We start from the raw sequence: 16,964 nt of genomic DNA, 5'->3' as shown, positions 1-16,964 counted from the left end.
CAGGAGGCTGAGCTCTCCTCCCTGCACCGCCCCGCTCAGCCTCCTGTGACAGCGTGTCAGAGAGGAGAGCGGGTACAAGCAGTCAGTGATCAGTGATCGCTGAGTGTTTGTAGATAATTGAGGACATGGTATGTGTACTATATCTTCAATTATGAATGAATGGGAAGTGATCTATATCCCCTCCTGTCCATTCATAGTTGTGGATATAGTAAACATACTCTGTCCTCATGTTATGTATGAACAGGAACACTCAGTATAGAGGATTCCTGTTCATTGATAACAAGGGATACATAAAAAGAGATTGGAGGACTCTGTGTCCTCAATCTTTTTCTACTTTAAAAGGGAAATATCAGGGGTCTGTGCAGACCCCTAATATTTTTTTCGGTTTTCGGCCTGACAATTTTTTTTGTTTCGGTTTTAAAATAATTCTATCACTGTAAGGCATTCGCCCCTTACAGTGGTGATCAGAATGCCACCCTTACACACACTAAAAAGATCATTGGTGCCACGCTGCTGGCTCTTCCAAGTGGCATTGGCCCAGGGACTATCCAGACACATTTTAAGATGGGAAGTACAATTTAAATAAAAAAATTAAATTAGTCGTATAAATTCAGATTACTTGAATATCATGGAATGTCTCAGTGTCACCTGTGTGCCTGCGGGGGGCGTCCCCGAAAATGTCCTTCACCTCGGCCATTGTGCGGTCTGATCGCTCCAGGACATCCTTCATCTGATACTGATCGCAAAGAATCTGACAAAGAGGAAAAACAAAATCACACGTAATAAATATACACCTGAACTACAAGGCTTGGATGTAACTGTCCGAACTAACAAAACTTCCTGCCATCCAAAAATTATGTCAGAGAAATAGTCAAATCTATGTCACTTCATCGAAAACATGAAGCGTCTGAAGCCGTGATACGCGAGGAGATCTCATTTCCATCGGCCACGTTGTATTGAAGTTCCTCTGCAGATACACTAGGGGGAGGCATAGTCTTTGGGTCATACAGGGTACCTCCTCCTCCTCCCCCTCCATTCCCAGCATCGGCCGGTCTCTCCCTCAAGGTTCTGTGTCTCTCTCCTCCTTCCCCCCTCCAGCGTCGGTCGGTGTCTCTCTCCTGCTCCCCCCCCCCAGCTTCGGTCAGTGTCTCTCTCCTGCTCCCCCCCAGCGTCGGTCAGTGTCTCTCTCCTGCTCCCCCCCAGCGTCGGTCAGTGTCTCTCTCCTGCTCCCCCCCAGCGTCGGTCAGTGTCTCTCTCCTGCTCCCCCCCAGCGTCGGTCAGTGTCTCTCTCCTGCTCCCCCCCAGCGTCGGTCAGTGTCTCTCTCCTGCTCCCCCCCAGCGTCGGTCAGTGTCTCTCTCCTGCTCCCCCCCAGCGTCGGTCAGTGTCTCTCTCCTGCTCCCCCCCAGCGTCGGTCAGTGTCTCTCTCCTGCTCCCCCCCAGCGTCGGTCAGTGTCTCTCTCCTGCTCCCCCCCAGCGTCGGTCAGTGTCTCTCTCCTGCTCCCCCCCAGCGTCGGTCAGTGTCTCTCTCCTGCTCCCCCCCAGCGTCGGTCAGTGTCTCTCTCCTGCTCCCCCCCAGCGTCGGTCAGTGTCTCTCTCCTGCTCCCCCCCAGCGTCGGTCAGTGTCTCTCTCCTGCTCCCCCCCAGCGTCGGTCAGTGTCTCTCTCCTGCTCCCCCCCAGCGTCGGTCAGTGTCTCTCTCCTGCTCCCCCCCAGCGTCGGTCAGTGTCTCTCTCCTGCTCCCCCCCAGCGTCGGTCAGTGTCTCTCTCCTGCTCCCCCCCAGCGTCGGTCAGTGTCTCTCTCCTGCTCCCCCCCAGCGTCGGTCAGTGTCTCTCTCCTGCTCCCCCCCAGCGTCGGTCAGTGTCTCTCTCCTGCTCCCCCCCAGCGTCGGTCAGTGTCTCTCTCCTGCTCCCCCCCAGCGTCGGTCAGTGTCTCTCTCCTGCTCCCCCCCAGCGTCGGTCAGTGTCTCTCTCCTGCTCCCCCCCCCCAGCTTCGGTCAGTGTCTCTCTCCTGCTCCCCCTCCAGCGTCGGTCAGTGTCTCTCTCCTCCAGACTGTAGAGAAGAAGAAATTGGGTCTTTTTAAACATCATGCAAATACTCTTCCAATACCTCCATCATCAAGGCCAGCCTTCTATCCTCCATCGGGTCTGCAGCGCCTCCATTTTGTTTTCTCCACTTCTTTTTAAAAACATTCTTCTGAAGTTCCCACTGCGCTAGCCGCTGATTTTTGGATTTGTGTATCTCGTGTCTGTGGGCCTAAAAACAGACAGGAATGCATTCAAATACACACTGCCTGAAGTAGAAATATAAGCAGATAGATGAAACTCTCCCCCACCACCACCCCCCAGGGGCATACTTACCCTTTAGATGTGCCTGCAACCAGCCAAACAATCAGCAGACATTGCAGCTAGAGTCTGCAGCTTCCAGTGGCCAGCAGGGAGAAGCAGGCACAGCTAAAGGTATGCCGTTCTTTCATATAAAGCTTTTGAAGTTTCAAGGCAGAAAATGACATCACTGGGTCTCAAAAATAGGTATTTATCAAAACAAAAATGTTTTGATTAAAATTTTACCTGCAGGTTGATCAAGAACAGAAGGTATAATATACTTACATTACACTTTAGCTTAAACTTGATATGTAATAGTTATAACTAGGGATGCACCAATAACGTTATCGAGTAGCGATTTTTTTTTTTCTGGTACTCGCTGATACAGAATACCGACAACGGAAGTCCCATTAAGGAAACCAGGTAGCATGTAATGACTCGCCACCTGGCTTCCTGATTGGTCGAGAAGCTGGCCTATCAGGAAGCCAGGCCGTGAGCCGTTATCTGCCCCCCGGCTTCCTGATTAGCAGGGAAGCCGTCTCTATGCTCCCTCGTCATCAGGTGACAAGGAAGCATGGAGCCGGCTTTCTGGCCAATCAGGAAGCCGGGGCCAGACAATGGGTCACCACCTGGTTTCCTGATAGGCCAGCTTCTCGACCAATCAGGAAGCCAGGCGGCGAGTCATTACACGGCGCATAGCTTCCTGATTTTGGCGGAGAAGCTGGCTCCACGCTGACGAGGGACCATGGAGCCAGCTTCCCGGCCAATCGGGAAGCTTGGGGGCGAGTCATTACCGGCCCCCTGATTGACCGGCTCCATGCTGACGAGGGAGCATAGAGCCAGCTTCCCGGCCAATCAGGATGCCGGGCAGCATGTAATGACTCGCTGCTCGGCTTCCTGATACCGGAAGTTCCGGTATCGGAGCATTTGGGCGAGTGCGAGTACTCACCCAAATACTCGGTATTGGCACTGATACCAATACTAGTATCGGTATATCTCTAGTTACGTTTTATATGTGGACACAGGGCTGGCTAATGAAACTAAATCTCCATGAAGAATGTTACGATCACTCACCAGATCCTCTGGGGTGGCCCGGTGGACATTGAGATCTTGAACTGAGCTCTGAAAACACAAAACAGTGATCTGTCATTGAGAACATACAGCCAGACATTAGCCTACAGGTACTGAGAGTGTAGACAGGAGATGTGAGGAGGTTTCAGCATTTTCTCTGGTTTGGTATCACAGTGGAGCGCTGTCCTAACATAACTGGTACTGCCAGGTATGGAGGAGCCATGTGACTGACACATGTGACAGTTCTGATCCAATCAGCGCTCTGAAAGAAGAGTCCATAGCCCTGCGTTAGCCACATGTCCAGCAACACAGGTGTCTCCTTTTTCTCCTGTTGGCTGGATGGAAGGCCGGTATGTGTGCCTGAGCAGGTCTGCATTAAAGGAGAACTATGAGGTGAGTGCTGAGGTGTGACAATGAGACTGTCACAGGTCGGCTCAGTAGATCGGGAGGTGAGCGAACACATACCGGCGTTCCCTCACCTCTCGATCCTGTCACGGCTCTCTGCTGTGACAGGGGAGGGGCTGCATTCCCCCCTCCCCGCTCCGCCAGCGCTGACTGGCGGAACAGACGGGGGAGGGGCGGGTACAGCTGGCTCTGCCTCTAGATAGGCAGAGCCAGCTGTCACTCACGCAGCTGGGAGGATCCAGACATAATTGTCGGGATCCGCTTCAGCTGCGGCGTCTCAGTATACCGCGAGCTGTAGCTCCCCATATACTGAGCTTTGGGTGACGGGAGGACGCTAGTTTGTGTCCTCCGTTACCCTACGGAGAACTATGGGGAAAAGCCCTGACCCCATAGTTCTCCTTTAAAGAGAGCCAGTTTTAGGCTGTGCAGCATGATTGTGGATTGTGGGGTTGAACTGCAGATGGAGCGGCTGTATCAGATGATGGAGACTCACATCCCAGGCCTGCCGCGCTAGTGGCTTCTTCCTGGTGGTCGCTTTCTTCAGACTGGGGCGGCCGCTCAGAGGGCGACTGTACCGCAAAGACATCTGTCAGGAGGAGAAATGAGAGTGAAATTCACAACACTGACCTGTATTCTTCCAGCCCAAAGATGCTCATTGATTATCAGCTGCTGACCCACCACCTGTACTGACACCTCCTGGGCCCGCCTAACCAGAGCCACATACCCTTCAAGACCACCACTGGAAACCCAACGCTGAGCAACGACACAACAAGAACCCCAACAACTGCCAGTGACACCCCCAGACCAATCCCAACTAGTGACACCCTCAGACCAATCCCAACTAGTGACACCTCAAGAAGCCCAACACCTATAAGTGATACCCCCCTGCCCCGGGACCCCCACCGGCAACAGCCCCGGGACCCCCACCGGCAACAGCCCCGGGACCCCCACCGGCAACAGCCCCGGGACCCCTAATGCCAACCAATGACATTACCAGAACCCTAAAACAATCACCCATATTTAAAAAAAACTGGAGTGGTGGCTCGATGACACCTCCTCCCATACCAGTATCACCCGCAGAGCCCTCATGCTTTACTATTGCAAAATGCCAACACCCTCCAGTGATGCCCCAAATCCCCCCCCACCCTATCTACCTCAAGGCGCCCACAGCCTTCTACCCCTCCAATGCCACCCCGACACTCCCGCTCGGTACACCTCCTCACCTTCCTTGTCTCTCCTCTCTATTACTGAGTCCGGAGATTGAACATTACCGCCGCTCCAAGCTCCAATACGCGCCGCAGATCCGGGGGTGTTGCGTCACTTCCGCATGTTACCATGGCTGCGGACCCAACAACTGTCACTCCAGTCTACGCGGCACCGCCTCCGAACCCACGTGATTAACCCTCCCTTCGCCAGGTCTGGCTAAACCTTCTGTAAACACACGTGATGCTGTGACTCCGCCTTTATTCGCTTATCTCTGCTGAGGTCACATGGCCATAAATTTGTACATTTGTGGATGATGATGATGGGGCAGGTCAGGCTGGGGGGTGACATGCTGCATGTGTATGCAATGTACTTGTATGAGGGTTAACAAGGCACATAATAAAAATTGTGTCTTTTAATGGCCTATTTACACCCATGCGGTGTCTCCCCCAATGCGTTTTCCATTGAAATCAATGGAAGCGCATCAAAACGCATGTCATGAAAGGGGTGTGTGTTATTTGGATGACAACATGGCGGACGTGTCGTTAGATGAATGGTTGCGACTAGTTCCCCATCCTGCAGATTCACCTAGTCAATTCTGAGCATGGGAACTAGCTTGCTCAATGTGAACTGGCTAGATCCCATCCCACAGAATAACCTTTGCCCCTATAGTGGTCACAAATGACCTTTCTGCATTATTACCGTACAGGTCATATAGGGGGGATGGGAACTAGACAGATCACTATGAAGGCGCTAGTTCCCATCCCGCTAAATGACCACTAAAAATAGTAATAATTTTAATTATTTTTTTTTGCCGGACGGTTGATATGCTTTGAAAAATGGTCGGTTGCTTGGTGCGCACTAACAATTTTGTTTGGAATTAAAATTAAAGGCGAACTATGAGGTCAGGGCTTTTCCCCATAGTTCTCCTTAGGGTAACGGGGGGACACAAACTAGCGTCCTCCCGTCACCCTAAGCTCAGTATATAGGGAGCTGTAACTGAGACACCGCAGCTGAAGCGGATCCCGACAATTATGTCTAGATCCGCCCCGGCTGCATGACTGACAGCTGGCTCCGCCTATCTAGAGGCAGAGCCAGCTGTACCCTCCCCGTCCGTTTCGCCAGTCAGCGCTGGCGGATCGGAGTGGGGAATCCAGTCCCTCCCCTGTCACGGCAAAGAGCCGTGACAGGATCGAGAGGTGAGCGAACGCCGGTATGTGTTCCCTCACTTCCCGATCTACTGAGCCGACCTGTGACAGTCTCATTGTCACAGGTCGGCTAGAACTATGATATGAGGTGAGTGAAAAGCACCTCCCATCCCCCCCGCCCCCCCGACCTCATAGTTCTCCTTTAAAGTGACATTAAAGGCAAAAAATGTTTCCCTCCCCCCCATGTAAATGTCAGCACTTACCTTAAATGATGTCTCTTTTTCCGATCTTTATATCTACTGCATGCTAGCAGTAGATATAAGCAAAAAAAAACGGAGGGTTTAGAACCCCTTTAAGTTGCTAACGAAATTCGTTGTTTACATTTTGCAGACGGGCAGATTTCGTGGTTGGCAGCAGAATGTAAACAATGGTGAGAAACAGCCAGCCTGCTATTGGCCTAGTTAAAATTTCAAAAGCCTATAGCAGGCTGGCTTTTGAGACCCCGCCCACCAAGCAGAGGATCGTACCGGGGAGAGAACTTTCTCAGGGCCGCGCCTCTGTTCAGTAGGCGGGGTTTCAATAGCGATGTGACTGTTAATAATATACCATCCATGGCAGTGAATGATGGATGGCAGTAAATGATGGATGGCACTGAATGATGGATGGCAGTGAATGACGGATGGCACTGAATGATGGATTACTAAAAGTCAGCACTGCAGAATATTACCAGCATTCCTCCCTTCCCACTCCAGACTTACCTTTCCTCTACTGCAGGGCCCTCTTCCTCGTCCCGGCAGCCAGGGGGCGGGGCTAAGAGGAGAGGGTCCTCACACAGCAGAATGTGCTGCCCGGTGGTGCCTGCAGCACATTCTGCGGGACCAGTGACAGTCTCCCCATCCCTACCACACAGCCGCCCGTACATGCTGCGGGTGGCTGTGCGGCAGGGAAGGAGCGGCACTATATCGGGGGGCCCTCTTCTTCCTCGCTGGGGCCGCCCCCCCCCAAGTGGCGGAACGCCAGGGCCCGGTCGTTGCTGCGACCCTGGTAGTTCTGCCAGTGCTTCCACTACTGTTTTTAATTTATTTTGAAACAAACACTAATATACCATATTTATTAACATAATTGCCTAATAGCCATTAGTGATAGGCTCGGGCGGGTTTGCAGCTCCACGTGCCGAGCCCCCCAGAAAGCTGACAGCGCCGCAGCGGCAATCACAGGTACTGAGACAGTTCCCGCTCTCTGCAGGTGCGGACCAGGTACCTGTGATTGGCGTTGCGCGCTGTCAGCTTCCTGGCGGGCTCGGGCACGTGTGTAAAGCCCAAACTGGTTTTCCTAGTTATAGATATAAAGATAGAGACTAGTGATGGGCGTGGGCGTGTGTTAGGCCCCCAGGGTCATGTCTTTTTTCCCCCGAGGAAGAGGCCCTGTGTGGTCTTGAAACGTTGGCTCTTGTTTGTTGTGACGTCTATGTCCAATAAATGGACATGCTGGATTATTTTTCAGAGTGCTGCTGATTTCTGTTCCTACATTGTATTTGCACGCTGCCATCTGTGACTATCACTGCAAGCACCATCCTTTTTGTATAGGCTTGGACTGCTGCAAGGTGTGCGGAGGACTCCTTAATCTATTAGGCCCCATTCACCCCTGTAACTTTAGGTGTGATTAGGGAGATCTGTGCCAGTAATTTGCATTTTCCTGCAGCAAGAATCTTTAAACCAGTGTTTACATTCAACAGCTGTCCCATTCAAGGTAATGATCATGTGACAGCCGCTGCATGTAAACGCCGGCACACGGCATGAAATTGTGAGTGATACGATTACATGTGGTTAGGAATCAATCACTCTCCCTGGACCCATTTGTCGTGCATCCAGGCAGAGTGATTGATTCCTAACCGCATGTAATCGTATCACTCACAATTACATGCGGTGTGCCGGCGTTTACATGCAGCAGCTGTCACATGATCATTACCTTGAATGGGACAGCTGTTGAATGTAAACACTGGTTTAAAGATTCTTGCTGCATCGCGTTAGTAGCACAGTAACCGTGAGATTCGAATCGCAGCCTTCAGTGAAGGGATCGTCCACTCGTCGCCGGAGAACTGTTGATGCCCGACAGAAAATCGTCATGGATGCCCGTCTGAAACTAGGAGTAAGAGATGCTAGAGAAAAACTGAGAGCCAAAGACGCTCGCTTCCGCATAAAGGGTAAATTGCAGCAGGATGCCCGGCAAATGCTGAATTCCAGGAAGCAACAGGTGCCGTTGGGTGACAACCCTGCTAAAATGATGGACGCACGGGAAAAGATAAGTCTTAAGAGGCGTGGACCAGCGGTGGCTGACAAACTGCCAAATTTTTCGGCCTCTTCCGGAATAAACATCACCAAGACAATCCAGATCCTACAAGAGAAATCAAGCCACGCAGTTGTCACTCGCCCCATGAAAGGAATGAGAATAAATGTTGTCACCCAACCCCCAGTCACACAGATCTCTCCACAGCAAGATGTGAGCGATGAAGAGGACGAGGAATCCGGTCATATTCCTATGAAACAAATAAAGTTTACAGCCGCTTATACACAGAAGGGACAGACCAGGATGTCGTTACCTCTCACCAAAGTGGTGCACAATGATGCTTACACAGTTCCTGTCGCTGCGGCCCCGGCACCTTCGCAGAGTACGAAAACCTTCAGCGGCGTGTCGCGCACGCTTGTCGCCAACGCAGCCCCGCCTTTGCAGCCCGTTCCAAAAACAGAGCCCGCTTGCAGCCCCCTGGAAGGCACGAAGATGACCGTGAACAATCTGCACCCAAAAGTCACCGAGGAGGATATCGTGGAGCTGTTCTGCGCGTGCGGGGCCCTGAAACGCGCCCGCCTGTTAAGCCCCGGCGTTGCCGAAGTGGTGTTTGTAAGAAAGGAGGATGCCGTCGGTGCCTATAAGAAGTACAACAACAGATACTTGGATGGACAGCCGATGAAATGTAATCTGCATATGAATGGCGCCGTGATCACTTCCGATCAGCCCATCTTGTTGCGATTAAGCGATACGCCGTCGTCTTCGTCGTCCGCGAAGAAGAACGCGGAGATGAAAAGGAATTCTTCCTCCTCCAGCACTTCCAACCCGGTGGCCGAAGTTGATCCGGAAACCATCCTGAAGGCGCTCTTTAAATCTTCAGGCTCCTCTGCGGCGGTCAACCCGACCGCATTCAAGATCAAACTGTGAAACAAATGAGTAACAAATGCAGCATGAAGCGAGAGTCATGGTGGAAATTGACTCCTCCCCCTCTCCCCCAATGCATTGGTGAAACTACAGGGGTGTGGAAATTAAAAACAAAACTACTTGTCCAGGGGCTAAAGCGGGGGCCGAATCTACTTGTCCCAATACATAAAAAATAGTTTGTAATCAAGACTGAGGATGCACCCGTATAGGTCTTTGGGTATCGAGTACTGATACTTTGCTTTTTGGTACTCGCCGTGCCAGTTGGCATGCAGCAGGCTTCCCGGGCAATCAGGGAGCTGGGCAGCGGGTAATTACATGCTACCCAGCTTCCTGATTGCCAGGGAAGCCGACACCATGTTTTTTGGCCGGCTTGATTGCGATTGGCCGGGAAAACGGCTTCCCAGCCAATCGGGAAAACGGCTTCCCAGCCAATCGGGAAAACGTAGCGGCGAGTAATGACCCGATTGGCTGGGAAGCCGGCTCGATGTTCGGCTCTATGTTTAGAAAGCAGGGCAGCGACTAATGATGACCCCGCCTCCCGGTTTCCTGATTGGCCGGGAAGCCGGCTCTATGTTCAGAAAGCAGGGCAGCGACTAATGACCCTGCCTTCCGGTTTCCTGATTGGCCGGCTCAGCGAGGAGCTGGCTTCCTGGCCAATCAGGAAATTGGGAGGCGGGTCATTAGTCGCTGCCCTGCTTTTTGAACATCGACCCGGCCAATCAGGAAATCGGGAGGCGGATCATTAGTCGCTGTCCTGATTGCATGGGAAGCCGGCTCCATGTTCCCCCTACGGCACTGCCGGTCAGAGGAAATCGTCCGCTGACCGGAGGTTCCAGTATCGGGGAAGGCGTTGGAGCATTTGGGCGAGTACAAGTACTCTGCATTGGTGCATCCCTAATCAAAACTGTATTTACGGGGGTTCAGGGGGTTTCTATATGTCGGTCCTGGGAAATGGACTTATGGTATTTGATTATATTGTTTTGGATATCTATATCTCTTTGTGAATACTTTGTATGAGAAATCCTTGGAGACATTGAAAAAAATGTAATAAAATATGTTTAAAAAAAAACAGCTGTATTTGACTGTGATAAATAGCGCTTCTCATTGGTCAGCGTGGTCACCTGACCACACTGACACCAATGAGTGCTTGCAATGTGCGAGGAGGAGCAGCGGGGGACACGATTGCCGCCGCTCCTTTTCATACAAGCGATCTGATCGGATCACCTGTATGAAAACAAGCGGCGGCCCCACGCTGCACATTCAGCTCTGCTCATCCGCAGCCGGGGCTGAATGTACAAAAAAAAAAAAAACAACTCGCCCGGCGCCCGAAACTGCCTGTCCCGGGCGCCGGGCGATAGCAATTCCACACCCCTGAACTAGAGACCTGTGAAGAAAATTGTTTTATGATAGTTGTTGACCAGACCGGCTATTGTTATGATGTTTCGGAGTATGTGTGAGAAAAACCTACTTCTGGCGTAATTGGAAAGTTTTATTTTTTCTCTTTTTGTGGTTAATAAGTCGCAACATTTAAATCGACTATTTCAGCTGTTTTTCATCTCCATCTCGCCAAGCTTTCGCACAGCAAGACGCGTTTATTTTTTTTATTACAAAGCAACTAAAAGAGTATTTGTCTTACTGTTCATAGTCAGTTTCAAGTCCCTCATCTTATAACAATTGTTGGTGTTTCAAATTAATCTTGTTGAGAATTCTGAGATAAGCCGATGATGTCATAATACATTCTACTTTACACTTCATTTTTACACTTTATTTACGGTTGATATTATCACATTGACTGAAAATTCCATATTTGTTTTGGTTTGTAGAGTATACTTGTACTGTGAACACGCTTCTCTTCAGTGTCTGAATGTTGCGCTCCCTCTCGTCATTTATTTTTGTTGTTTTCTGAAACTTTGACGCAAGCTTAGCCCTCGTTCACACCTGAACGTTTTGTAGCGCGTTCTACGCTCGACGAATGTTCTACAAAACGCTCAAAAATATAAATCCCATTGTATTCAATGATCTCGTTCCCACCTTGGCGTATTTCCGCCCCGTCCCTAACGCGCTACAAAAGGGCCCACGCCTGAAAAGGTACAGGTACTACTTTGGGCCGTTTTGTTGCGCGTTTCCATTGGGATACAGCCAAGTAGCCTTCGGAAACGCGCGACGGTAGCGCAACTTTTTTTACCGCGAATCGCAGTAAAAAGACGTGCGACGGTCGCGCATATACAATACGCCTAGGTGTGAACGAGACCTAGAAGTGAGCGAGCGACGGCATGTGTCCGCTCACTTCCCGTTCTACTGAGCCGACCTGTGACAGTCTCATTGTCACAGGTCGGCTCAGATTATGAGGCTGAGTGAAAATCACTCGCCTCGTAGTTCTCCTTTTTAAGATGTTTCGGAGTGTGTGTGAGAAAAACCTACTTCTGGCGTAATTGGAAAGTTTTTTTTTTTTCGTTTTTTGTTTTTTCTCTTTTTGTGGTTAATAAGTCGCAACATTTACATCGACTATTTCAGCTGTTTTTCATCTCCATCTCGCCAAGCTTTCGCACAGCAAGACGCGTTTATTTTTTTTATTACAAAGCAACTAAAAGAGTATTTGTCTTACTGTTCATAGTCACTTTCAAGTTCCTCATCTTATAACAATTGTTGGTATTTTTGAAATAATTTTGTTGAATACTGAGATAGACCGATGATGTAATAATGCATTATCAGGGCTTGAAAAATGTTTGGGTGTCTCACTTTATAAAACATTTATTCTTACCCATATTTTTTGGTAAAATATAAAAGTCGGGGTCACGTCGGGTAAATAGACACCAAACATGTCGAGCCTTAAAATTGCGCGCGGCCGCAAAATCGCAAAAAAAAAATCACCACAGTGAAAATTGTGCTTGGGCGACGCTTTAAACGCTTTTATTGTTTATCAGTTTAGTGTTATCGGTGATTAACGGCCCGAAAATGATTGCCCGCACTCCGACGGTCATATGTAACATGTGCGGCACAATAGGCGCAATCGTCATTTTCGCATGTTTGCGTGTGTATGTGGGGGGCGGGGGACTTTTAAAAAAAAATGTGTTTTTTTTTTTTTTTACTTATGCTTCTTTTATTTTATTACTTTTTTTTTTACACAACTTTAATGCTATCATATAAGGGGCTAAGAATCCCCCTATCAATTTACATGACAGGTCCTCTTTATGGAGACATCAGGGGTCTCCAAGACCCCTTATGTCACCCGGGGACCCCCCAGAGAAGCCGAAATCGGCTTCACCAGCTTCTCAAGCTGGAGAGAGCGAAAGCTGAATGCGGAAGCGATGTAATTGACTTCCTGCATTCGGGGACCAGAGAGGAGATCAGAGGGAGATTGTGTACCGATCTCCTGTCACAGAGCAGCCGTGCCGGTCCCGGCATCTCGGGACCGGTAAGGCAGCGACAGCTGCTCCTATACAAGCGGTCTTGCGTCTCTAGAGACGCCCCGATCGCGTGACTGTAAAGCTCCCAGGCCGGCCGTGTAATTACAACGGCCGGCCGGGAAGCTGCTCGTCTGGCTCCGCCTTCCTCTCGTCACAGACCAGCGGATTTTTCAAGCCCTGAGCATTATACATGATGCATCATTTTTACATTTGCTACGGTTGATATTGATTATCATATTTAACTGAAAATTCCATATTTTGTTTTGGTTTGTAGAGTATACTTGTACTGTGAACTTTGTACTGTGGACACGCTTCTCTTCAGTGTCTGAATGTTGCGCTCCCTCTCGTCATTTATTCTTGTTATTTTCTAGGGCTGTGAAAATTAAAGATTCATTTCTCCATTTTAATCGTTAAACTTTTTGATCGATTTTAAAATTATTTTGATCGCTAATGAAAACACACCCCCCCCCTTTACATTTCTTTTGATCGCTAATGAAAACACTCACCTCTCCGCCGGCTTCCAGGAGTCCAGTCGGAGATCTCCTCTCCCCTTCCCCAAGTGGCTCCGTCGGCTAAGGAAGGGAAGGGGGGAGGAGTCCGGTGACGTCTATGTCCGTGACATCACCAGACTCCTCCCCCCCTTCGTTAGCCGACGGAGCCACTTGGGCCGGTGAGTTTGCCCAAGAAACTTTCTGCACGAGCGCCAGCCAAGGCATTGGCCTATACACATACAGCACAGCAATGACCTATACACATACAGCACAGCAATGAAGTCATAAAATGAACTAGGATCACAGTAATCCAGCACGTTATTATTCTGAGTTGCCCCACTCAAGCGGTGGCCATATTGAGTGGGGCACGTGAGGTTTATAACGTGCTGGATTAGTGTGATCCTAGTTCATTTTATTACTTCATTGCTGTGCTGTATGTGTATAGGCCAATGTAGTTGGATCTGTATGTGCGTTATAATTCATCAAAATTAATTGATTAATCGATTTAAAACAATTTCGATTAATCGAACACGAAAATTTTAGTCATTGCCTGCCCTAGTATTTTCTGAAACTTTGACGCAAGCTTAAGAGGTCATGAATAGGTGTGACGTTAGTTAGATTGCTATACTTATGTTCCTAGTCAACCATTAAAGGAGAACTATGGGGTCAGGGCTTTCCCCCATAGTTCTCCTTAGGGTAACGCAAGGAGCCGTAAGTGAGAGTCTCGGCTCTCTGCAGGGATAGATCGAGAAGTGAGCGAGCGAGCGACGGTATGCGTTCGCTCACTTCGCCATCTACTGAGCCGACGTGTGACAGTCTCATTGTCACAGGTCGGCTAGAACTATGAGGTGAGGGAAAAGCCCCTCCCCCTCATAGTTCTCCTTTAAATCACAAAAAAAAAAAAACACGTCATGTTTGTATTGCATGTCAGCATGCATCGCGTGCATCTTCACACGTTAAGAGGACACCTTACTGACCACGCCCCCCAAACGCAAAGCATCTTTTTAGAGAAAGCTTCGTGTGCACTTTTGTCAATAATGAACATTGACCGAAATTCTCATCGGAGTGCGAGTGACTTTTCTACCACGTGATACTGATCTGCAGAGGCATCTGCTGTCATCTCAGCACCCCACCATTATCTTGGGTGATATCCAGTCAGGAGTGTGATGGGATCTACTTGAATTACCCCCCGACACCTGCCACTGACACCCCCAGATCTCCAACACCCAAAAATGTCACCCCCCTCCCGATCCCCAACAAACAAAATGGCAGCCCCGGTCCCCAACACCTGACACCCCGTGGTCACCCAACAATGACATCCCCAACAACCAAAATGACAGTCCCAGTCCCCAACACCTCCCCTGACGTCCCCCGATCCCCAACAACCAAAATGACACCCCCCATCTCTGACACCTCCCAATGACACCCCCCCTCCCCAACAACCAAAATGACACCTTCAACACCTAAAAATGACAAGCCACCATCCACATCACCTGCCAGTGAAAGCTTCAGCACCCCGGCATCTGTCAGTGGCACCTCCTAGATATCCAAAACCTGCCAGTGAAACCCCCCATGTCCCGGGCACCAACCAGTGACATCCCGGAACCCGTCCTAATCCATGATACTCCATAATCACAAAACCCACAAAAACCTGGCACCCTGAAACCACTCGGCGACATACCCTGCACCCCAACAGCAACCATTGTCACCTCCACACAACACCAACCACTGACACCTCCACACATCAACACCAACCAGTGACACCTCCAGGACCACAACAGCAACCAGTGACACCTCCACACAACACCAACCAGTGACACCTCCACACATCAACACCAACCAGTGACACCTCCAGGACCACAACAGCAACCAGTGACACCTCCACACAACACCAACCAGTGACACCTCCACACATCAACACCAACCACTGACACCTCCAGGACCACAACACCAACCACTGACACCTCTAGGACCCCAACAGCAACCAGTGACATCTCCCGGACCCCAACAGCAACCAGTGACACCTCCAGGACCACAACACCAACCACTGACACCTCTAGGACCCCAACAGCAACCAGTGACATCTCCCGGACCCCAACACCAACCAGTGACACCTCTAGGACAACGACACCAACCAGTGACACCTCCAGAACCTCAATACCAACCAGTTATACCTCCAGAACCTCAACACTCACCAATGACACCTCCAGAACCCAATCACCAACCAGTGACACCTCCAGAAGACCAAAACCAACCAGTGATGTCTCCAGAACCTCAATACCAACCAGTGACGCCTCCAGAACCTCAATACTAACCAGTAACACATCCAGAACCCCAACACTCACCTGGCACCAGCGTCACTCCGGGATCCCTGAAACCACTCAGCGACATACCCTGCACCCCAACAGCAACCAGTGATACCTCCACACAACACCAACCACTGACACCTCCAGGACCCCAACACCAACCAGTGACACCTTCAGACCTCAACATCAACCAGTGATACCTCCACACAACAACACTAACCAGTGACCCCTCCAGAAGACCAAAACCAACCAGTGACACCTTCAGACCTCAACATCAACCAGTGACACACCTGGAATCCTGGCACCAACAAACAACACCCTCAGTATCCCAAAACCAATCCCTGCCAGAAGCCGCTGTCCGTCACGTTTTGCAGGGGCTGGGTAGGGGGGGCGTGTCACTACAGGTACAATCTTCATCACCACCAGGGCCAGATTCACTTTCTCTGCTGCCCCAAGGCCAGGTTCCTCAATGCGCCCCCCTACCCGCCAAACTCCCCCCGTCCCCCTCCATGGAGAATGGCAGACCTGCAGGCTACATACAAGTGATCTCAGCGACATCGCCGGATCACTTGTACAAACCAAGCGGCGGCTTCCCCCGCTGTACATTTAGCTCTGCTTGCCCAAAGCTAAATGTAGAAAACAACTACCCGCCCGGCGCCCAGAACTGCATGTCCCGAGCATCGGGAGATAGGAATTGCACACCCCTGCTGCCCCGAGGCTGGGCCTTGGTTGGCCTTGTGGGAAATCCGGCCCTGATCACCACAGCGTCCTGTAGTTCCTTTTGGAAAGAAGACGGAACTGGGAGGGTCATGGCGACAAAACTGACTAAAGGAGAGACAGGCACGCCACATTGTGGCGGCATTGCGTCCTGCAACTTCAAGCAGCGAGCCCTGATATGCAAACTGACCGCACACCAGCACCAGTCTGCATCTGGCAGCGAAATGGTTACTACAATGCCCCAAAAATGATAACGGAGTCTAAGGAAATAAATAAAAATGCCATATACTGCATGCATTGTAATCAATCAGCCCCTCCCCCGTGTAAATAGACCCCCATGCATGTACCTAACATATAATAGGCCGCACAGCACACAAGGATCCTATTTTCCCATGCAGACAATGGCTCTGCTCTGTGCAGTGATATGGGGCGGTATAATAACCAGGTGAAGTCTGTGTTTACCTCTCTGTAACCTGAACTCGGATAATTGTTCTCCTTCCACCCCGACACAAAGCTCGCCCTGTCACACACCATGTACCTGGGCCGGATTTGGCATCCGTACAGCCCACAACAAGGCATGGCTATTGTTGGCACAGCACTAAATCTCCTATGACAATCCAGCAATACATTGTATGTCCTGTTGTTGTAACATTTTCCACAATTACTGCAAGCTGTAATCAGGGG

At 50.3% G+C, this 16,964-nt stretch overlaps 2 protein-coding genes across 2 annotated transcripts in view; one reads left to right on the top strand and one right to left on the bottom strand.

Moving 5' to 3' along the window:
* Positions 1-16,964, bottom strand: part of SPICE1 (spindle and centriole associated protein 1) — a gene marked incomplete at its 3' end in the record, with an annotated part of 37,293 nt that overhangs the window by 15,061 nt on the left and 5,268 nt on the right. The window contains exons 2-5 of the mRNA XM_018575088.1: positions 4,292-4,384; positions 3,397-3,444; positions 2,108-2,254; positions 649-751 (exon numbers count right to left, since the gene is read on the bottom strand). Coding sequence (XP_018430590.1) covers positions 649-751; positions 2,108-2,254; positions 3,397-3,444; positions 4,292-4,384 — 391 coding nt within the window. The remainder of the gene's footprint in view (positions 1-648; positions 752-2,107; positions 2,255-3,396; positions 3,445-4,291; positions 4,385-16,964) is intronic.
* POLDIP3 (DNA polymerase delta interacting protein 3) lies at positions 8,246-9,364 on the top strand. The gene has a single exon (XM_018575090.1). The coding sequence runs from the start codon at positions 8,274-8,276 to the stop codon at positions 9,360-9,362; it is 1,089 nt and encodes a 362-aa protein (XP_018430592.1). The 5' UTR covers positions 8,246-8,273; the 3' UTR covers positions 9,363-9,364.

This window comes from Nanorana parkeri, unplaced genomic scaffold (assembly GCF_000935625.1).
Source record: "Nanorana parkeri isolate BGI_ZX_2015 unplaced genomic scaffold, ASM93562v1 scaffold3539, whole genome shotgun sequence".
Taxonomy (NCBI): domain Eukaryota; kingdom Metazoa; phylum Chordata; class Amphibia; order Anura; family Dicroglossidae; genus Nanorana; species Nanorana parkeri.
Note: the sequence above shows the minus strand (reverse complement) of the source record. Positions and strands in the feature narration are given on the sequence as shown.